The sequence below is a fragment of the Pelobates fuscus genome, chromosome 3 (assembly GCF_036172605.1).
Source record: "Pelobates fuscus isolate aPelFus1 chromosome 3, aPelFus1.pri, whole genome shotgun sequence".
NCBI classification, from domain to species: domain Eukaryota; kingdom Metazoa; phylum Chordata; class Amphibia; order Anura; family Pelobatidae; genus Pelobates; species Pelobates fuscus.
In genome coordinates, this window is record NC_086319.1 from 246,444,185 (window position 1) to 246,469,050 (window position 24,866).

The 24,866-nt window shown below is 36.0% G+C and overlaps 1 protein-coding gene across 1 annotated transcript in view; it reads right to left on the reverse strand.

Moving 5' to 3' along the window:
- The window catches only part of PLXNA4 (plexin A4), a 673,785-nt gene that overhangs the window by 169,784 nt on the left and 479,135 nt on the right, over nt 1–24,866 (reverse strand). Inside the window, exons 7-9 of the mRNA XM_063448298.1 lie at nt 22,644–22,797; nt 15,435–15,534; nt 9,445–9,559 (exon numbers count right to left, since the gene is read on the reverse strand). Coding sequence (XP_063304368.1) covers nt 9,445–9,559; nt 15,435–15,534; nt 22,644–22,797 — 369 coding nt within the window. The remainder of the gene's footprint in view (nt 1–9,444; nt 9,560–15,434; nt 15,535–22,643; nt 22,798–24,866) is intronic.

The following is a 24,866-nucleotide window of genomic DNA, read 5'->3' on the forward strand; positions in this document are numbered from 1 at the left end:
CACCTCATTAATATTTTGAAATAGGCTTCCCAGTGAGTAACACATTGTGAAGATTTTTTAGTGTATGTGATAGCGGTTTCCCAAGTGGATAGGGGAAATATTTCATCTAGGTCTCGTTCCCATCGGACCATGTATGGCAATTTGTTCTCGTTTGGATTGGATGATAGGGACGAGTAGCAAAAGGATAAGGATCTTACAGAGGGTGTGCTTTGGCGGGCCAAGAAGCACAAGTGCCCTAGCCTGCTCCACTCTCGTGGGTTGATGTATTCGATGGATCTGGATTGCAGAATATGTTTCAAACGTAAGTACACAAAAAGGTATTTTGGTGGCAGCTGGAAGAGTTTTTGTAAGGTAGGAAATGGCATTAAACCTGTCTTTGTATATAAAGAAGACACATGTGAAATACCGCTGGAGATCCAACGTGATAGTGGCAAGTCTGGGGAGATAGCCGTGAGCGCCTGCAAGGGAGCCGCGAAGAGTAGCTCCGTGCAGGGCCCCAGCAATGAGCCCCAAGACCTCCATGATTTCAATAAAAAAGTTGTAGTAGACAGCATGGTTGGTGATGTTGGATGTGTCATTGACCATAAGTTATAACTCAGGGGGAGTGAGGTACCACATTTAACTTCCAGATCTAGCCAGACAGGTGTCGACTTGAGTGTCATTATATCTATACCTTGAGCCAGAGCAGACGCTATATAGTAGTTTTTAACGTTAGGAATTTGAAGGCCACCTTTTTTAATGGGGTACCACAGGGAACGGAAGGATACCCTTGGGGGCTTTTTTTTCCATACATGAGCATTTAAGGTCATTTGAAAACGTTTTAGCAGGGCATTAGGAAGGGCTATAGGCAATGTTCTGAATAAATATAGGATATGCGGTAAAGCCATCATTTTTAGGGAGTTAATTCTGCCAATCCAGGAGGCATTTGCCCCATCCCATGATGCAATTTGTTTTGAGATTTTTGCTAGTACCACTTCGTGATTTTCTAGGATAGTTTGTTTCGTTGTTCGAGCTATTTTGACACCTAGGTAGGAGATAGAAGTTTTGCGCCATTCGAATGAATATTGGGTTTGAAGTGTGTGTAACAGCTGTGTATCCAGGTTAAAGGGAAGAATTTGTGTTTTAACTATATTGTTCTTATAGTACGATATTTTGCCATACTCTAGCAATTTGTTTATAACATGCGGAATTGAATGAGACGGTTTGGTAAGAAATAACATGATATCATCTGCGAAAAGTGCAGCCTTCTTTTCACCTGCTGGTGTGAATATGCCAGGTATTAAGGGATCTTGTTTGATCGCTCTGATCAGTGGTTCCAGGCATAGGATAAAAATGTGGGGAGAAAGGGGGCACCCTTGCCTAGTCCCATTAGTTATAGGAAAACTACGAGAAAGAAAACCAGTGTTGAACACCTTGGCAGAGGGCGCTGAATATAGGGCTTTAATGCTATTAATGAAGGGGCTGGAGAATTGAAATGCCAATAGCGTACTTTCCATGTATGACCAATTTAGGCGATCGAACGCTTTTTCAGCGTCTAATGCCATAAAAACGCCTTGTACTTTTTTCTTCATGGCCCATTCTAATATATCTACACAATACCTGGTGTTATCTCCCACCTGTTTACCTGGGACGAAACCTGCCTGTTCTTCTGAGACTAGATTGGGCAGTAAAGGTTTCAATCTGTTAGCGATGATCTTGGCATATAATTTAACATCAGCATTTAGGAGTGAAATCGGCCGAAGGTTACTGCAGATCGTAGGGGGTTTGTTTGGTTTGGGTAGAGTTATGATGAATGCCTCCAGCATTTCTTGCGGGAAAGACCCAGATTTTTGGACTGCATTGAACATGTTTGTAATGTGAGGGGACAGATGTGATGCCATTTTGATGTAATAATAATTGGAGAGGCCGTCAGGGCCAGGGGCTTTATGTTTGGGGAGGGAGCGGATAGCCGTTTCAACCTCTTCGGTCGTGAATGGTGTGCTCAGCAACTCGTTTTGCTGCGATGTGACATGCGGGAGAGTTATATTTGTTAAGAAATGCTTAATTTCTCCTATGGTGGGTGTGTGCGTGTCAGTGTGTTTACCCAGATTGTAGAGGTCTTCATAGTAGTGGGATAGTTCGTTAACAATATCGTTAGGATTAAACAATTTCACTCCGTCTTTGGATGTAATATAGGGAATTTTAGTCTGGATGTACTTAGATTTTAATTGGCGCGCCAACAATTTGCCGGCTTTATTACCCATATGGTAGAAATGTTGTTTCAATTTTCGAGCATGGTTAATATATTCGTCTGCATGTAGATGATGAATGGCCTCTTGTATTTGAGCTATTTGTTTGGATATGGACTTGGAGGGGGAAGTTTTATTGGATTTTTCCAATGTTTCCAGCTGTTGGGTAAGTTTAATCATGGAGTTTTGGATGCGTTTTTTGTTTTTTGAGCCCAGTTTTATAAATGCACCCCTAATGACTGCTTTATGGGCAAGCCATTGTGTTTCAACGGAGGTGTGTTCGGTAGAGTTAGTCTGAAAATAGTGGTCTAATTCAGCAGCAATTGTTTTAAGGTTATTCGGACAGTCTAAAAGTGATTCGTTTAACCTCCACTTTCCCCGACCTTTGGCGGGGTACGGGACCTCGATGGTGGTTTCAATTGGGGCATGGTCGGACCAGGTGCGCTGGCCTATGGTTTGGCTGACTAGATGTGGTAGAGTAGATTTGTCTATGATACAAAGGTCTATACGCGAGTAAGTTGTGTGGACGTGTGAGAAATAGGAGTAATCTCTGCCCGTAGGATATAAATTTCTCCAGGCATCATATAAATCAGATGTGTGTAGAAGGTGGGTAAATAGTTTGCCATTCTGTATAGATGCCTTGGTGGGGGGTTTTTTATGCGTGCGTTGGGTGTCCAACTGTGGATCTAAGGCGCAATTGAAGTCACCACAAATTATTAAATGTCCTTGTTTAAGCTTGGAGATTTTATTAAAGGCTTTTTTTAAGAAAGGATATTGAGCTTCGTTAGGTGCATATAGGGATACTACTGTAGCTTTTATTCCGTTCAATTCACCCACTAAAATTAGTAATCTACCCGCTGGGTCTACATATTGCTTGTACAATGAGAAAGCCCAGTCTGAGTGGAAGAATATGGCAACTCCCTTGGTTTTGTTTGGTGCATGTGCGTGAAACCCAGTTGGGTAACGTGGCGAGTATAGCCTAGGCGGGCCTTTTTTTTGGAGGTGAGTTTCCTGTAAGCAAACGATTGCAGCATTAGAGGCATGCATGTCTCGTAATACCTGCCGCCGCTTGTTTGGGCTATTAAGCCCTTTAACGTTGAGGGACATAATCTTCATTATATTACGAGTCATAACAACAACAGTATAGAGAAAGTGCTAAAGACAAGACCGAAATGTCCGATGGGCAAATGAGAAAATTGAACTGTAATTTGAGTGGATGTTTGTTTTACAGATAAACCGCCTTGCGAAGTGATCGGGATGCGTTTGTGCCTCCCTCGCAAGCCAATAATGATAAATGCATCTTCCATTGGTAGCATGTACAGGAGTGTGGAAATTGCGGGGGGAGGGGGAGAGAGGGGAAAAATAAAGGGGAACAGCAAACAAAAGTATATACAATTATCTCCCTTCAGAAGGAGATGAGAGAGGGTCATATAGAGTGCACCGAAAGATGCACTCAAGAGGTGACCTGAAAAGTTGGTGGGAACGTGGGAACGTGGAGCTCCTACCGCCCTGGTGGTATATAACTCAAAAGCAGAAAAAGAGAGAACGTGTTTTCCTAGCGGGTAGTATCATGGCGGGTATGTCGCGCCCTGCTCATGTTAGGAAACATCACTATTAAACATCAATATAACAAGTGATTCGAATAAAGTACGGTTGGTAGCCACAACAAATAAATAAACCTGGGTCCAACTGCAGTACATAGTAACAAGTTAATTTTGGTCTTAGTTCGGAGTCGTTATAATCGTTAGGTTGTATTGGTCAGGGTGGTTGTATAACCGAGCTTAGCTTTAATTTAGGTCAAAAGTATACACGGAAGCTAAACATTAAAATTTAAATGGAAGTCTGGATATCAGACGGAGCCTACGATTATGACACGTGAGTCGTAGTGCGACCTGTGCACATATAAAGCACATTGAAAGGGCCAATGCTACATTAATCACGGCAGTAAAAGAATAAACAGTATAAATAAAACATAAAACATGAACATTGTGTTTAAAGTTGAACCATCTGCATGGCCAAGGGTGCGGGTCGACTTAAGCGTCTGCACGCCTTCTAAGGGAACACTACGTGTGACATAGCCCATGATGGTAACTTCAGACCCAAGGCCTGCAAAGTGATTAATATTTCCGACCAAGAACTAAATAAATGGTGGAAGTTGTAACCATATTGACAGGGTGTAAAATACTGACATTCGCTTTTGCTCTTATTTCTATGGTCCTATAGCAAGACTTAGCCGTGGTATATGCACTAAGTTACCAGGTGGGTGTACACATACAATATAGGGACCTCTATGGAGCATACAATGGAATACTATACCAATATTGCTCGAAATATGTGGTGCATGATAGCTGTAAAAGTTCATTTCGCTGTGTTTCGGTCTCCTGCCATGTGCCACTCATTTTGGATTTTCTTCGGAGATCTCTCCCCGGGTGCCACTTGATTTTCTCCTGTTGGTCGCCATAGTCCCCATTCGGAGAGAGTTTTCATACCTTCTTTAGGGTCGCTGAAAATACGGGTTGATCCCTGTCTCCAGACGATCAACTTTGTAGGGTAACCCCATTTATAATTCACATTATTATTCCGCAAAGTTTTTGTAATGGTAATAAATTCTCTGCGCTTCGCCATGGTGGCAGCAGACAAGTCCGCAAATAAAGCAATTGCAGAGTGTGGGTCTGGAAGGTTCGCCGTTTTCCTCGCTGCTGACAATAGGGATTCTTTATGTACATAATAATGAAATTTTACTATCACGTCTCTGGGCGATTCAGGAGGTAGACGAGACGGTCGAGGGAGTCTATGCATACGATCATAGGCCCAAGCAGAGTCTGGTAAGTCCGGGACCAAGGCCTTGCAAATAGAAAGAACATACGCTGGGAGAGCATCGTGGGAAATGTCGTCGGGAATACCCCGGAATCTTATATTTTGCCGCCTGGATCTGTCCTCCAGGTCAGCCAGCTTCAGTTTTAGTGCTTCATTTTCATCTGATAGTGATTGGAGCTTGTCTACAACTTCGTTATGGGCGTTGCATAGGTCTCCTGTTTTATTCTCCAGGTGGCTAGTCCGGTCACCTAGGCTCGTGATTTCTTTCCGCAATTCTTTGTCGATACGCTGGAAATCAGCTTTTATGGTAGCTCTCAGTTCTTGCAGCATTTTATGGAGGCTCTTCTCCGTTACTGGAGAGTCCGTATATTTGGAAGAGATGGATTCTTGATCGGAAGCTCCGTCCGACATAGTTTCTGTCTCCTCGCCGCCATCTTGGGTAAGTACTTGGCGGTCTTTTTTCTTTATTTTGGCCGATTCTCGAGTTCTCGGCTGCTTGGGATAAGACATATTTCTTACACCGAAGTTCTGCTATGATAAGGTAAGGTAATCTGTTGAGTTATCGCTTTAGGTAGCTTGAATTGTAGCTTTCAGGACGGTTTAACGCCGGAGCTCCTACTCCATGCGGCTGCTCACACCGGAAGCCAGACACGCCCCCCCTTTTTTGTCATGTTAAAGAACTCTTGAAGCATAAATGTCTTCCAGAGTATCGTCATGTTCTCTTTGGACATAAACGGTTGCTTTTTTTTGCATTATATCGTCTTTCTACGTATCTACGTATCTGCACAGGACACATATTACTTATACATATCATATCTTATACATATCATAAGCAAGGATTATGCCAGAAAGGCTATAATTTTACAGTCAAGGAGGTTCGATAATGAAGGGATATATTCCATGCATTCTCTACACCTGCTGGATATAACACTAGATATAGCGTTATTGGTTCTCCATTTTCCTATAGTAAATCCGTTGGTGGGATTATATCCACAATGCACCCTGTTAAAGCAGCAGAGTAGCTCTATATTATGTAAGTTGGCATTTGTCGGATTATTTACCATCAGAATTATTCACTAAAGTGAGAATTCAAAGTGAATTTCAAATTCAAGGTAAAAATAGCTGATCTGGAAACATTAAAGCAAAACAGAACCCACAGAGAGGATAGAAAATAAAAGAATCGTCTCCACTCCGTGAGATATTAGTGCAGCGCTAATTAAGGATAAAGTCGACCCTATTGGTATTGATTGGGTGGTTCAACTCAGTTGGACATATATAGAGAAAACACAATAGAAAATATATAGTGCAGAGTTGTTTAAACCACAATTTAGAGTTGTCTGTAAATTAGCAAACTCACATGGTAACGAGCCTTTTCAGGGATAGGCTCTAAACTTTTCAGCTGGTATGTTTTAGGGTAACATACACCCCCCTTTTTGGATCTCCTCAAAGGTCGTACTTCCAATATATATTGTGGAGAAAGGGAACATAAAGGAATCTCTAAGTGAGATCTGCAAGAAAGGGCAGAGACTTGAAACACTGCTGCAGGTCCAGACTGAAACAAAAGGAAAATGGAAACATTGTCTAAATCAACTATGCTTCCAGATTGGCTACTCTGACCTTAAATTAGACATTTTTTTTTTAATTATCACTTTAGTGAATAACCCTGTATATCTCCTTAATGCAGTTTTACACTATTGCTCTTGTTTGTGTTTGCATGTGGAGAAACAGAGGAGTAAACATCCACCATTTGTGACTATATATGCCTTCTGTTATGAGCACTAAGCTGCTCTGATAAATGTGAGTGCATATTTATTTGATATATGCTCATTTTTGAATAGTCAGGTGTATATTTCCCTCTGATTTCCATGTACTCCATAAAAATATAATTTAACTAAGCTTTCAGTCGATTTGTGTTTACACTTAGTGTATATGTAGAATTATGTATAGTGCATCTACATCTTTGTTTTGCTGTATTACCTTAATGCATATTCAGGGTTAGAATAATGTGTAGTATGCTATTTTGTTATTAGGCGCTTATACCTTTTTTTTATATAAGCGCCTAATAATAATTTTTATGTTCTTCTTGTTAAACAACAGGGAGCTTTTCATTTTCCCAAGGGAATCATTTACAGCATTTAACCACCTCATTGTTAAGGATGAAGTGGAACTAATTCTTAAAGGGATACCTCAGAGATTTCATTAAAATTGAGCAGCCAACTCCCATTCTTCAAACAAATGCCAGCCAAACAAGCCTCTGATAGTGAACAATGCAGAAAAAAATGTGTTATTCAAATAAAATACACCCAATATTAGGATTAATGCTAATATTGAAGGGGCAAAGCTGACTCTACAGTACAGTAATACCCATTATGTATCTGCTGAGGCCGGGGAAGGCAATAAACATGTCTCCATGGCAACTTGTTCAGGTGAAAAAACTAAAAGACACAGAAAGAATTAAAGAGAAAGTTCCCCAATCTCATCTTATCTTTACTTGTGCTGCAGCCTATATGACAGTAATAATAGCTTCCTCAGAGAATTATTGTAGGCAAGAGCAGAGAACAACAGAGCTGTTATCTCATAGATAATAAGCATTTAGGCCTTGGCAATATTGCTTACTCCCCATTATAGCTCAATACACATATGGAGTCGAAGGAACAGTTTAAAAAAAATAAACAAGTGGCTATTGCCAAAGAATTATAAAAGAAAGAGAATAAATCTTGACATTTACTTTTTTTTTCTATTTCTGTTTTCTACCAATAACGTTTGCACTATGGTGGGAAAAGCTAAGCCAAAGTGTCGCAGATGACATTTTCTTACTGGTGACAGGATCAGGACTCCTAAAGTAACCTGTCGGTGAGTATGATAAACTTGCGGCATTCTGCTATGTTTTCCAGTCAATTCAGATCAGCCATAAAGGCCAGTTACTTTTAGAAGACCTTTTCAATGTCCAATTCATCATGTATAGTGAACAGGCATGTGCCAATAAGCAGCATCAGCAAGAGAAAGAAAATGTGCATATCCCGATATATATGATGCGAGCTTGACATTATCAACCTGACATATTTATTTCCTGAGCCAACATTTATATATTCAAGAAGACGGATTAAATAGGCCAGTAGATGTGAGGGTTAGAAAACAAAATCTGTTTTAAAAGTCAAGCAAGAATGTGTGGTGCTAAAACTAACATATACGTTAGGAAATAGACTTTTAAGAAAAATGTTGTTTTTGATACCATTTTTATGAACTGCTTCACCTAATAGACTCATCTTCCTAGTGTCTATTAAAGGAACACTCCAAGTACCATAACCACGCTGTTGTCAGATGCCAGATGGTTTGAAAATGTACCCAGGATCCACCAGGCATCCAAACAGGGTATTCCCCATCAATAGAGGCCAGATTGCTTAAAACAAACCAGAACAGTGCTGATTGGCTGTTAATGAGCAGTTCTGCATCAGCCATGCTTTTCTCTACAGAGACATTCAGCTTCTCCGGTAGGAGAAGGTGATGAGATACAAAGTAGACACCTGGTAGACTCAGGTAGGTTGTCAAATGTTGCTAAAATGGAATGCTTTGACTTCTTATCATAGAATTGTGCTAGGAGACTCCTAGAACCATAATCACTGCAGCAGGCTGTAACCTCTATAGAACATGGACTGTTCCTTTAAGCTGAAGATATCAAGTACAATTAAAAAAAATAATCAAATGATAATAATTTAGTAACTCAAGTTTACTCTATGATCTGTATGTAAATATTGAATAGCCAATAAACCAATTCAATTTAAAATGTATTTATTTTTAAATTTGACTAATATAGGTTTATTGTTGTTGAAATTGGAGAAAGTAGAATAGAGAATAATTACAGTAACAAACAAAACCAAATACATTAAACAAGGCCTTTTCTATTTATTTTGTGTTCCGTGTTGTAGAAAGATACAACCAGAACTTTTCACTGTTCAGTACTGGAGTTCTGGTGAGTTCAATTAAAATTACCAATACAAAAAGTATCTAAAATAACAGACGAAACAGTAACTTGACTGCTCTGTGTATCTATAACAACAAATTATGCCCCTGCTGGATTCATGGATTTACATACCTACACAATTACTAAGAAAAATTTCCTGTTATTGATGTTATCAGTTTTGAGTACGACAATAACATTGAAAAAGTAATGTTAAACTATGATAATAAGGTGTTTCAAAGTATTAATAGAAAATACAAGAATATATTGCATACATTTGCTTCAGATAGATATGTCCTTTATCTTATCTCCAAATACTGCATATCCCTAGTAAGGACTTTAAGACTTTTAAAAGGGAAGTTATTGCAAATGAAATAATAACGTATAATTTAATATAGTGGGTTCTTGGTCACTAAAATCATTTGAAAGAACAATATTTACCTCTGGCATCTTGACCCTTCCTTCTTGAAAAGAGCATGTTTCAGGATCATGAGTACACACATGTCGATATTTACACCAATGGCACTGATATGGACTTTCCACACAGGACAGGCACCTGACAATAGGTAAAAATATTAAAACATTATATGTCAGCATACTTAGTAATAATTATGACTTAATACGCCAAGCTAATTTATTAAGCAGATTTAAAAATAGGAGTCTTTCTCCATTCACAGCATTCTATAAATGTAAATCATTTACATTGCACTGGTACAATTTATGGAACAAATGTGCATATGTTTTAATAAATGGCAAAATAGTGATGCAGATATGTAAAACATCACTAATTACAACACTATTTTTGATCATTGTCCTCATTGATTAAGCTCATAAAGGACATCAGATCCGATGTTGGTTGCAGTGGTTTGCCTATTTTGGTACATAATTTTTATTCAATACTGCTATCTCCTGTGGCTGCAATGCTTTAATAAGAATGGTACATCTTTCAAATGAAAATAATAATAATCTTAACCCTAATAATCCTTTAAAATATCTGTTCTTTTTTGGATCATAAACCTTTTAAGGCAGTGTGTAGGTTGCTATGGAGTGCCACTATATATGCAATACACTTTGGGGGTTATGGATAAAAGCTATTTAGCTACTATACCTATTAGGACATACCTAATACTACTTACCCGATCGACGCCATTCCCCCGCCAGCGATCGCTGTTGCTCCCGTTCTGGGGGGACTGCATGATAGCCCAGACAGTCCTCCCTCAGCAAATTAGGCACCATTTTTGGGCAAACCTGATCATTATGGATATTATCGCCAGTGACATAACCTGGCGACACCCATTCGGGGCTCCATCATCCACCCCATCCTGATACCATACCTCCCATTGTTGAGCAATGTGACTTTGTCAATATGTATATGATAGCTATGCATTCCACATTTAAATTTAATGCTACAATACATTTTTCTGTTTGTTTTTAAATTACAATATACTGTATATTAATAAACATAACACTCAATCTAAATTCCCTACATAGTAAGTGTTTGCAGGCATACTTAAAAAGCACAATACAGATATTCATACAGCTGTACTTTCTTTGTCTCTTACATAAAGGATGTGAAGCCATTTCTCTATGTAGAAGGTTCTCTTTTTGGTGCGTACTGAACGTCCTTGGCCTGTGCACTAGAACATCTGCATTCAGCAGACACCAATACGGATCTGATTCAATGAAGGCAATATATGGAGATGTACAAGGAGTTTTTTTAACCAGCAGGAGAGGGAGTCTCTTAAAAAAGCCCAACTGTGGCAAAGACATACTTGTTATTCAAATTGATAACAAGCACTCACTCTGATAAATCAAATTAAAAATGTATACTGTATCATTTTGTGTCAAGTCATAACATAGACTGCCATGAATATTTAATTTTAGTTGTTTTTTTTTGTTCTTATTGCTTCCAGAGAACATAGAAGACGCAACATAGAAATGTTTGTAATGAAATTATCACTGTGAAAGTACAACAATGTATGAGAATACTAAATGGAAAATGAGCGCTCATTACAATGCAAGCCTGTATATGAGTTCTAACTTAGTACAACTAAACGATAATAACATGAGTTGGTTTTTAAGATGAAAAAATGTTTTGGTGTTGACAGTTCTATACTGTTAACTAATTATTTCATAATCCTTCTTTCTTGACTCGATTGCTTTCAAAGGCAAACATTATAGTGAGTCTCAATGGATGTACAAGACACTCCAAGCACACATGTTTATTGACTAAATATCAAATGGCAAAATTTAGGCCAATCAGCTGATTTAGAAAAATTCAGCTAGAGTGATAGCTTGGCTGTTTTAGTTTAAATTTGGCTTACAACTACTACAGTTTGGTTTTAAGTCAATAAACCCCTAAAGTTACTAGAATGCATCTTAAACTCATCGTTTGTTTTTTTCTTTATGCCATCTACTTTAATTTTACAAAAAAAACTATTTGCTAGCAACTCCACTCTTAATTCTAAAAAGATAGGCAAGCTCGAGACAAACCACACAGCTGTACATCATACAAAACTCATGTCTAACCTAATTCCTAGTAGAACTCTGTAACCGGCAGAGCAATGCACGTTTCTATCTACGGAGAAAAGCTTTTTATTTATCGAATAAAACAAAACCATATAAGTCGCCTCTTGACTCCATTTACTTCTTATAGCTATATTGATTCTTGTTTTACAAAGAATGAAGTACAGGTTGTGACAGGCACACAAGACATTTGGGGATTTCAATCATAAATCATTGAACATGTGCATACGTTTGCACACACTATATAATGTATCATTTAAAGCAACAGGAGACTAGGTACTGGAGGAGGAATCTCATGTACCAGGTTATTGCTGGTTTGGCACACAAAGGCACATAGTGACAGACAGGGTATTTTGACCCTAGGAGAACTTGAAAAGTGTGGATGGTAAATGAACCCTAGGGCTAATCTTTACAGTGCACACTGTTGGGAATATGCTGTATTCACTATAAGTAGATATTACTCCTATTTGCAAAAGTCTAATATTAATGTAAATGTAACATTTTAGAAAACATGGTGAAGGCAACGGAGGCTGCTCCAATGTCTTGTTGGATCAGGGGTGGCTATGTTTATATGGCATTGAGTAGGCAGGAGTCTAATAGGTCATCATCTTTAACTTCACCAGCTGGAACTGGGTAAAGGCAAGGGTTTTGGTGAAGGCAGACTTAATCCTATAATTATATCTGCATATTCCATTACACTCCCATTTATTTATTTATTTATTTATTTATTGATTTAATGTTTTGTTAGCATTAACTGTGAAATACATTTGATAATAAGTGTTTTAATAGATAAATAGTAATGTTAATAACACAATGTAAATAATTTACATAATTGGCACTTTATCACAGTTTCACAAGAAAACTGACTGAGTGAAATATTTTTTTGATTATGTTGTTTATAAGTTTTTATATTAACAAGTGGGATACTTAGATAGGGAGCCCCATCTTGTTTTAAAATGTTTGAATCTTTTATGTATACAGATTAAAAGGACGTTTAATATGTAAATATATTGATACTGCACATTAATAGGCTTTTCATTTCGATGTATTGGTGATAAATTCCTCTGGCGACCAGAGGGGGAGCTCGTAAGCTTTTACATATCCTTGCCGTTTGGAATGCACGGCCATATCAATTGGAACGCAAGCGGAACACGTGTACCAACACGGAAGTGTTGCTAGAAGATAGGACCGGAACGCTCATCAAGCTGGTAACGTTCTACACATGAGAGAAAATCTACGAGCAAATAACGGAGGTCCCAAGAAGAGACGCCCACCTCTTTCCACCAATGGATTGTAAGGGATTAGCCCTATTTAAAGCAGTTAATTGAAGCGAAATGTTAGATTGTTTTTTTGATTATTGCATTTTATTAATTGGTCCCTGAGGAAGTTCATATATAGAACGAAACGCGTAGGACCTGTGGACTTTTATGTTTTATTTAATTTTATGTTTTTATGCAGTTTTGTAATCCTTCATATTTGATTTATCAATTAAACCGTTTCATGGGAGCTGTTTGGTGTGGCTGGATCATTGGATCATCCTAGTAACCGGGGCACCCTGCGGTCATTATTGAAGGAGGATTCTCAATTACCCCCCATCTACATCGTGGGGAGGCACACCTAACACGCTTTTAACACTTGGAATTTGTGAGTGTAATGGAATATCTTGTTTTATAACTGGTTCCAGACAATATTGCACTACGTTTTCTGTCCTTTATTTTAGGCACATCAGCGAGATCCCAAAAAATCCTATCTTGTATATATCTGTTTGTGTGGTTGCTAACTGGGAGGCAACCGTGGGGTGCTGTGTACCTATAAGTTAAGTTGTTTAAAAATATTTGGTTTTGCACTGATCACTTTTACACTGGTGGTTTGCAAATTTGCTATTTAAAGTAATTATATCTGCATTCCTTGCATGCATAAATAAAAAAAAGTAATGTAATTAAATGAAAGTCTCATAGTGGGAAAATGTATTGGAGAACTAAGGTAATTTCTGAAAGTGGTACAATTATATCACTACTAGCTAAAATAAATGTTATATTTCAAAATTCAATTTTCTATTACAAAACAAGGCAAAACAAAACCATAAGTACAGAAATGGATGGTAGAGAAATAGTTACTAAGAAATGATAAATAGTGTCACCAATAAAATTAGTGACATCCGAGTAAGCAACATAGTAGATATACATGCAAAAGCCAACAAGAATGAGACAAATTACTATTTTAAGTGTTGCACAATCTGCAAAATTTAAACAAATTAGAAATTGTATCTTAACCTTGTAACTGGCTGCTGTATTATAAACTGTTACTGAGATGTATAGGGATGCAAAAATGTTTCCCGTTCTTTTTAATTGTGTGTGTCACAATTCACATGTTCACTTCACTTCTTCTTAATTCATTTATTGATATATTGCTTTGTTTTTCTTTTTTGACTGAAATAATGTATACGTTACTAATTAAAAGTGATATCTATATTTTTTTTTAATTAAGGAAATATCGGAAGTTCTTATCCACTGTTTGGGACTTTACTTCACTTGTTAGAGAACTAGTTAAATACTATGTTGTTTTATGACTTATTTATGACTTATTTACTAAGCAATGATGAATTGGAAACTGTACAGCAAAAATCCAGCTAAAATAGCCAACCACTGACTTAGCCGAGCAAGAGATTGTTTTCAAATCAGGCATTTTAGCCTAAATTTTGCAATTTAGTCGTGAGTTCAAAATGCAATGATTAGGAAACAAAGGCATTTGTAATTCACTGCAAAAAACTATTTCTGCACCTAGTTTGGAAATTATATAAAATTTACAAAAACTGTTAAAATGACTCAATTAACTTTTTCGTTTCACTTTTTTTTTTTACATAACAACAAGCCACAGGAATTAAATGTATATGCACAATTATATTCACCTACACTAAAGCTTGTAGTTTATGTTTGTGTAACATGTAGGATGATAAAATGAAGCAGTTTGAATTATTAAGTATGTAAAGGGCATATGGTAGCTGGGCTTCTGCGTATTTATTTATTAATGAATTAATGTAAGAGTCATTGTAAAGCTGGAAGAGAGTGAAGGTTATTTTTAATGAACAGTTATGGGAAGTTGTAAATGGGAGGCCTTGCGACCAATAGAATGTTTATAATGATTGCTTCGCTCTTAGAATGTTGCCCCATAGATTTTCTATATAACTTTAACTCTGTGTTAAGTAATTAATGTACTATATTTCTTTCAGTACAAGCAGACAAGTAGTGTTCTTTTAGGTCTTCTGCTAATGTGCCATTTGGAAATAACAGTAGTGTTTGTTGAATCAGATTTTGCATCAGCTATGCAAGGGCACATTACTTGTTTTACAATTTTACCTTGTATGCCCTAAGCTATAAGCATATTTAGATATAGATCAACAGGTGAGTGTTATGCAAAACCAGTTAGTGGGTAATCCTTGAAGGATCTTCTGCTACACTTTAAGAACACACAAAGTAGAACACACACTTAATAACACACACAAAGTAGGACAGTATTTGTTCATCCATCTGACAATAACTGACACATTACCAAACTGATGATCAGCCATAAATACATGGTCAATCAGAAATGACCATTAAAATAATTTTTGCTTCTACAGGTTGTATAGTTATACAGACAGTTCAGTTTGGTAAATCATCCCATTTAGTGCTTATCCAAGCCTTTGGGGTATTTATCTGATCTATTCCTTGCATATTCATCTCAAACTTTTGTTCTTCTGTGGTTGATAGGTTGTATACCAATACGTAGGTTAATAATGGCATCTGCACTCCAGAACACTAAAGAAAATGATGGCCATTATATGGAGAATTACAGGATAGTTGAGATATGAAGATATATAATTGCAGTCTTTTGCAAAATAATGTACTTTTGTACACAATACTTACGAGTTATGAACGCTACAGTTGTAGAAGACGAAATTTGTACTGGCAAAAGTCATTCCAGTTTCTTTGGACTTGAGCTGAAGTTGAACTACATGATGGTCACCTGAAAAATATAACATTTGCAGGTTGAGTATTTCACAGTTTCAATAAGAGATATGTTGGAATAACACAAAAAAGCTTTATAATGTGGTAATTGCACACAAAATGAAAGAATAAACAAATGTTGGGTTAATTTGTAATACTAAATAACACTTATAGGGGCACTATAGTTACCAGAACAGTTGTGTAGCTTAACAAAATAGTTTTGGTGAATAGAACATGCCTCTGACGTTTCACTGCTCAATTATTTGCCAATTGGGAGTGAAATCACTTTTGTTTCTGTATAAGTAGCCATAGCCACACCTCCCCTGGCTGAGACTGACACAGAATGCATACAATAAAATAGTTTCATTTTCAATTGGATGTGACTTACTTTAAAATGTTCTCCTGCTGTTTTATTTGAACTTTAATTACAAATAGGAGGCATTAAAGGGTTTAGCAAGCTATTATCAGAGCAGGAGATAAGAAATTCTATATTAAACAGAATTAGCAATAAAGGAAGTGTAAACATTAGATGACTTTTTGCAGGAAGTGTTTAGGAGGGCTGTGAATAAACAACGCAATTTAACTCCCAGGTGGCAGAGAATTGAGCAGTGAGACTGCACGGGCAAGATCTGTATACCAAAACTGCTTCATTAAGCTAAAGTTGTTTTGGTGACTATAGCGTTCCAATAATTCTTAATTAATAATAAATGTGTTTGTTGAAGAGACTTCCTCAGCTCCAAAATCATTTCATCTTAATGCACTGTATTGGTTGATTGCTGCAATTGCCACACATGCACCATGTGTCCGCAACAATCTGAGCAGCAAAAACGTCACCATGCTTGATGAATTCACAGTAGGCAGATCAGGCTGCATTGAGGAGTCTGTATTTGCACTGGATTACAGGTAATTTTAAGGGTTATTTTAACGTGTGTTTGTTTTTTAAACGTGCTTGTGTGTTGTACTGCTATGTTAAGTTGCAATTAAAAAAAAGTGTCTAAAATTATGCATAATTTATTTATGTCTTCGCTCTGTAATTGCATATATTTTATAACTTGTTTTCTTCTTGTTAATTATAATTGTCTTTGGAATTTTAGTAAAATGTATTTTAAAAAAAATAAACGATATGGTACAGTGTGATACCACTATACCATTCGTATATATAAAAAAATGTCATTAGCAAATGGCTCTATCATCTATATTGACATACAGGAATGTAGCAGATATTTGACTTCCATGTAGATATACATGTTTGAGTGAGACACATGTGTCTACAAATTCTCTAAACACAAGTCAAATCTAGAGCAGGGTCTAGTGTATAGACAGACGTATAGACTTCTCATTCCATTTGAATTTGTCAGTGCTCTACATACACAGCCATTCATATAAAAAACCCAGCTACAAAGGTGTTATGTACTATATATGCAATTCCACCCTAAATCTAGGAGATCTTGTGTGTGGTCCTAGGGTATCCAATCAGCAAGATAGAGTGAGCCAAGATCAATCACAATAAAGCTTTCATTATTTCACACCTTGCCCCACTCGCAGTACTACACAATTTGCCACTTTCCACTTTTCTTTATACATGATTTATACAGTAATAGCAGGCTAGTGCCAGTGGACTGGGAAAAGAATAATGATAACGTAGACTTAAGGTGGCAACGTACATGAATTAAGAGTATGTGTATTTTTCAACTGCAGGTCCCAAGCCTGATTTACAATTTATTTTGTGCTCATATTTCCAAAAATGCTTGCTATATGAATTACAGCTTATTTTCCTCTGAGAGCTGAAACCCTGAGCTTGACAACTTTCTGTCATTATCAGGCACTGACCCTGTGTTAAGATCTCCTCTTGGGTGCTTCACTTGGATTTTTAAAAAAAAAAAAGACATCTAAAGAAAGCATTAAGGGCAGCCAAGTACTAGAGACTTCCCATTGATGAACACTAACACCAGACAATGTGGATTACACTTAAAAGAAGGACATAAAAGAAGAAAATAAGCAAGGGAAGAAAGCAAAGGAAAGAAAAAAGATAATTTAACATATATAATCTCATATTATCTGGAAAACAACGGCATTGATATTTAATAGAGCTATTTTTTTCCATGTGTTTTTTTATTGATCCTGTGTTCTATTCAATCAAACATGTAAATGCTAGGTAAAAGTAATTTCACCTTTTATTGAAGATTAACAATCGGCATGTAGAGAGTTCTGTTTATTGATTGTTACAAGCAAACTTTAAAAATGAAATTCACAAACAATATTTATAAAAGTAAAAGCATATACATTATAATTTGATAATTGTTTAATTGAAGACAATTTACATACAAAAAGAGTTATAAAGAATAAGTTATATTAAATAATTTTATTAATTTTAATTAAGCATTTTTTTTGGTAAAATGTATACATTCTAAAGTTGAAATGAAATACTGTGCATATACTGTAAACTATAGAAACAAAGACTAAATTCTGCTGATATTTAAAAATCATGCTGACTAGAGTAGTGTGCTTATGGGTTATAACAAGTAAATTAAAAAAATAATTTAAAATTGTGTATAAAGGAAAAAGTTAAATTTTGTTCAAATGACAGAAATAAATTTTATATTCAAAAAAGTAAAAAAATAAAAAGAAACTATAATTCATATAAACGTGAAAATATTTACAAAATTATTTTTTACCAACGATATATCCCATAAAAACTATAGACCATGACAGTCATAGTCTTTATCCAGCGTCTGCTATTAATGTCGAGTCTTTCAAAAACTGATATAAATGGGCAAAAACTATAATCATTTTATTAGGTGTGAGGCATAGTTAGAGTTAATTAATTAAAATATATTTTTAAGCAGCCCATGATTAAATGCAAGCTTTTGACCTCTTTGACCTCGCACCTCAATTATTTTCTCCACTTGCAAAAGATTCATTAATCAATCAGTTCAAATTGACCTTGACAATTAATCTAGGCAGAAGAAGTTTGCTGTGTAAATTTACCTGTCAACAGCACTGCACCTCTGCCCATCTGCCACTTGTTGTTTTGACAACCTTGTTAAGTGGTTTTCATTTAATGGCTCGGTGCTGAAGAAATGCAAATAATATTGAAGGAAAAGAGTAAAAATTGAGTGCTATAAGATAATTTTTTTGGTAAAGAATGAGATCTGTGTCTTTGAGTCATCTAGGGCAGGATGATGCTACATAACACAGTTATCAACATATACATGTGGTAATAAAAATGTGTTGTTGGGCACATAATCAAAATTCTTAATAAAATTCTCAATATCTGCCCTCGTGACCAGAGGCATTGCAGCTCATTGCAGATCTTCTGAAAGAGTCTCTTCATCTCTGAGACTCTGTGTACTTTTTAATAATAACCTATAAACCGAAACATCTTTAGCCGAATAACTATGCATGACCAGTTGTAGTGCCTTATTAAGCCTCACATCTAGAGCTTATGGAATTCAGATATAGCTGAAAGTACCGCGAAGAGTGTAGTTCTATATAAGATCCAGCTCCCTACCTCTCACCATGTTCCAAATCTCAGATTCATAAACAATAGTAATTTTACATAAAAGAGTACATTATAGTGCTTGATTACCAAATGAAATGTGCTCATAATCATACCTATTGCATTAGGCAGAGTATGAATTACAAAAACCTTATTTTGAATAGTAATAATAATTGTTACTCTAAACAGTTTCAATGGGTCATATAATTCCTACACAGGAGGTTAAGGAGTGAATGGACTCTAGCATTTCACTGCCAGCATTAAATTAAGTTAGCATATTATTGAACTGTATTTACTGTATGTGGGCATTGTGCTCAAATGCAGGCATTCTGTTTACAGTCTGCTGCTAATTTTGGTAAGCTAGCTGTACTGCTAGTAACACCACCAGGGTCCTTACAAATACTTATAAGTAAGGTATTTATATATTTTTGATTCATCTACCGTATGTGAGAAAAATAGTATTTTTGCTAACATTTCAAATCCTGTGAGATATATTGTAAGAGCAAGGACACTGTATACCAGAGGTAGCCTACCTGGTAATAGCATACTGGTAGAGCATCAGGGGAGATTTAGTTCACAACATCTGGCGTGCCTAAGGTTGCCTACCCCTGCTGTATACTGTCACAACCTGTTCATTTCCTAAATATGTTTTATAAAGGGTGAATGAATAAGTGAAAATTAAAAATGTAAATGTATATAAATTAAATGTTTACGTTTGTTTACAAAGCAATCGATACACACCATTTCTGTTTTATGATATATTATTATGCCTGCTATGCATCCCTTGCATTAAATACTTTATGCTAATATTTTTTCAATCAAAAAGTGCTCAGTAGTGAAGAGATTATTTACCCACACAAGTCGCATGTTGCAAGTAATGGTTTTCAGAAAAATGTATATGCACAGTTTGTAACCCCAATGTGGCACAAAAAAACTATTGTTAATGTCGATGATATGGCTTTTCTTAAAAATAAAATAGTAATAAACAGGTTTTTAACAAAAACACACAGGCTGACAAGTGATTAATGTTTGTTAGTTTGTTTGTTTTTTTTATGCAGAAAATAAAATAATAAAAGCATGTAACTTTTGGTGTAGCTGGGATGCTGGACAGCCTTGAAGGAATACTCCAGACACTGTAACTGCGTCATCTCATTAAGGTAGGTATAATGTCTGGAGTCTCCCGGCATCATTCCTTTCATTCAGTGTTAAACTGTTTTAATGGTTTTATTCTAAACAAGAGTCCACAGTCCCCCTCTCCCACCCTCCCGTGCTGCTTAGACTAAGAAGAAACATTAGCCTGAGTAGCAATGGGCAGATGTGATTGGCTGAGGGTGTCAGTTGTCTACTTTTAGCCTTTCACAGTGCCTATTGCAGGTATGAATTGGTATGGATATATGGAAGTGCATAATCTCTGCTTTAACCAAACCTCCAGTGTGGGTAGGGCTACTGGAAGCCAGGAGCCTTTATTTTTTGTTAAACTGCTTGAAAATAGTTAAACATTAAATGATGGGACAGTGACAAGGAGCTCAAGCACTATAACCAACCAGCAAGATGAAACAGTTATATTGCTTAACTTGTAGGATGGGTACATGTGAATGGTTATCCACAGTTTGTAGATGTGAGGTTCAGCAGCTATGTGCAGAGAATATACCTCCAGGGTGGAACACCACTTATCCATGCACATTCCAATCACATACAACAGAGTGGCAAAACATGAAAAGGGAAGCATTTAATTAAATAAGGGTGCATTGAGTCTGCTTCCAACCAAAAACTAGTAATGATAATATAAAATGAACTGTCCCTTTTTTTTTTTAAATTAAACAGTCTTCTATAGCAAGGGCAATCATTGTCATGTGACTGCACAATCTATTGTTTTCTGTAGTTTCCAGGCAGGTCATTTTCTATTCTAGGGAAATATTTTGGATCCCAAATGATGCTAATGTCAATCAGGAAAGAACACAGATGTGATAAGGGACAAACAGGTAAAAGACTAAAGAGCTATTAGTTTCTTGGTATCAATCATAGAAAAACATACAGGACCTGGCCATATTTGCCACAAAACAATGAACTGATCTCCAGAAACCTCATGAAAATACATTCTAAATTATTACAGATATATATATTATATATATATTTAGAATACTAAAAACATCATGTGTTTTTATGAGGTTTTAGGAAATTTGTATATTATATATATATACTGTAGGACCTTGGTTTACAAATGCCTCGGTTAACATAATTTTCGGTTTACAAATGAAAATCCATTGAAAATAATGCCACGGTTTACAATTTTTTTTCGCAATACAAAGCAAGTTTCCCCAGGATGCATTGCACCTGGGAGGTTTATAGCACCGCCCCCTGCATGCTGGATCATGTGGGTAGCACGTGGTGTCGAGTGTGGAGGTGTTGGAGGTGTTGGAGGTGTTGGTGCAGCTTTTGCATTGAGTTTTGGAGCCATTCTGGAAATTGTTTGCAATTGTTTTGGGATTTTTTTTTGTGCATTTCTCAAGCTGTGGAAAATATAAAAGGAGCATTTCTCAAGCTGTGGAAAGGTAGAGAGTTTGCATGCCTTTTATTGTGTGTTCTGCATTGTGGGTTGGTTTCCATGCCAGCTCATTCTGACTTTTTTCTGACCTCCAGAACGGATTAATTGGTTTTCAATGCATTCCAATGGGAAACCACGTTTCGGTTTACACATTTTTCACAATAAGAAACGTCCTGGAGAATGCATTAAATTTGTAAACCGAGTTCCCACTGTATATATGTATATATATATTTATATATGTGGGGTACATTGATGTTGTGGCAGGCTTATGCAATGTATGATCAGATCATGTAACTAAACCCCCATTATTTTTTGCCTAGGTGAGGTGTTTTTAAGTAAAAATATTAAAATCTGTAAGATTTGAAATAATTGTTTAGTGAATAAGCGAGTGCGCTGGATTGTGTATTTTGTAAATATATTTATATATATATATAAAATCTGTGCACTCGATAATTCATAAAGATCTATTAGATTTTATTTCAATTGAGCTTTATTCAGAGATGAGACCCAAAAGGAATATAATAATGGATTTACTTTGTAAACTTTGATTCTCACCTCGATTAAACCTGAATATATCTTAAAAGCCCAGAAACCTTTCAAACCATTTTTCTGTTCTCTGTTTTCTCTCACAGCGTGAGGTCAACATATTTATTTTCTTTGCTATTATATCCGGAAACTGACCTTTTTCTCATCCTTAATATTTTATATCAGTGTTGCCATTTAATTTTTTTTTTTTTTTATGAGTCTGCTCATTCATATTTGATTTATATACAAGAATCACAAGAATAAGATCTATAGTAGGGCTGTTGTAAAGTTATAGGGCATACATGGGTAAAATCATTTTAAGCATTTTTTTATTAGCTTGAAACACAGCAACCTTTCTCCATATTCTTGATAAAAACATGTTTTTGAATTAACATCAATATCATTGTAATGTTTTTACTTCTTTTTTTCATATAAAGTGGTCTGAAATTATTGTAAAGGTAAAATTCATCATCCTTACAGATAGAAGATATGATAAATAATTCTGTAAAAAAAGAAAAAATGTTTGTGAGAATTCAATAAAACCATAAAACTCTCTTACCATTTTCTGTGATAATTCTGGGTACTTCTTTCTCTGCTGGCGAGACGCATCTAATTTGATTACCAACGACTAAGCCATCCATCTCTGAAAGATCTTCAAAGGTGCAGTTGACACCCGCAGATAATTCTGGTACATTGTAGGCCTCTAACACCAGCTGCAACCAATACGATAAAAATTAATAAATAAAAATACTTATACCGTTACAGAAACTTCTGTTTCCTTTTCTAATAGCATCACAAAATGAAGACAAGCTATGCTTAGTTATTGTTATGATTTTAGTTTTACACTAAACATAATGTGTCACTGTCTGCTTTGGGAAAGAAGTACCAATTTCAGTCTGTGAAGGAAGTGACATATTTGACAATGTCAAGATCAACTTTTGCATCATGCTCACATTTTTCAATTACTGATACATTTTCTAGAATTTGTACATTCGTCTACTTTTGCTGTGTTGATTTGTTGTGCTGCGACTTTATGAATGTATACTGAATCCCGAAAAATTACTAGTAGGTAATAACTTACAATAAAACAAAACATATCTTATTTTAAAGGGACACTGTAAGCACTATGCATATTTTATTTCATTTATGTGGTTTTAGTACCTGGTGTACCCTGGCACTGTTCCTCTATTTAGTGCTAAACCATTTTCAAGAAGTTTAACACTGACCAGACACAACTGGGCCCAAAGCAGTGATTATAAGCTTCCTCGGCCATACCAATTTATACCAGCATTGGGTGACTGTGAGAGGCTTAAAGCCATCACCTGACAATTTCAGCTAATCAACTCCGCCCATTGCTGATCAGGCTACTGCATCCTCATTAGCCTTAGGAACCAAGAGGGGATGGACTGCTGGTGGGGATTCATTTCGAATGAGATGAAGCAGTTACAGTGCATAGAGTGTCCCTTTAAGCAAATGCTATTTCCATTATGGCAAAGAAATACAATAATAAGTTGATCAATACATACTATTGTGTTCCTTCCAAAAAAAATGTGTTACTTTTTTTGTAAGGAAAATAAAACCTTTTAATACCTAGCTTCATATAAACTCACCAGATGCATATTTACATACACACATAATACATACATAGCATTTACACATATTTATTCACAGATCTGAAGCAAATGAATTAGGAATTTAATGTAGAAAAATTCACTTTTTCAGTCCTAAACGTTATGCATTACATCACATAACAAATGCATAGAATGAATCAAAACGCAGGTACTCACATCAACAAGTGCAAGGCTAAGAGGAATTAATTCACACTCACAAATGAAAAACATATACACATTAAACAAATTAATTAAATAAACACAAACGTTTAGGTAACCAAGTAGGTTATTAACGATTTATCCCTAACAGGGCAGATTACTAAAGTGAGAATTGTTGAGAATTCAAAGTAAGCTGCAAATTTAAGGTCAAAATAGCAAAAATAGAACAATTATCCAGGTCAACTATGCTTCCAGTTTTTCTATTTTAGTCTAAAATGTGAAATTCACTTTGACATTTTAACAATTCCCAGTTTAGTGAATAACCCTGTAAGTTTAACACACAGCAGATCTAAAGCAATACTGAAGTTTTAACAACCGCATACAACACAGTATGCACAACATAGAGCTAAATATTTTAAAGCTGGAATGATATACCTCAATATCCTAAAAGAGAGAGAGTAGATAGAGCGCTAACTTGTGGGGCACAAACACGGGTGGTTGGGATACCCTCAAACCCAAGAATTACGATGGTGAAACAGAAAAGGTTAGAGACAGCAACCTGTCTCTAACATCTTATACCTCAATAATCAGAACAATAAATAATACTGAAGGAAAACTGCCATTGAAGGGTATCTAACTAAAAGTGAAACAAGTGACAAGATGAAAAAAGTTTCAAAGTTATATACTTAAAATGTTTTGGTAATGTTTAACGGTTAAACTTGGAGACTGTTCAATACTGTATGTTTTTTTGTCCAACAAAAAAAAAAAGAAAGAAAAGAACTAGCGCAATGATAGTATTTGCTGGAGCCAATGCTTCACGCATCGTGGATACAATTGGTCCATTCAAAGTAAGAAAAATATAAAATGTTCAAAGAAATTGACGATTTCAAGGATGAGTACATTATGCTGAAATAGTATTGTTATTCTTTGCTGCTGTGAGCCGAAGATCCATTTATAATAGATCTTGCAAATCTTTAAAATAATTCTACTGCAAATAATTACCCCAGAAGACT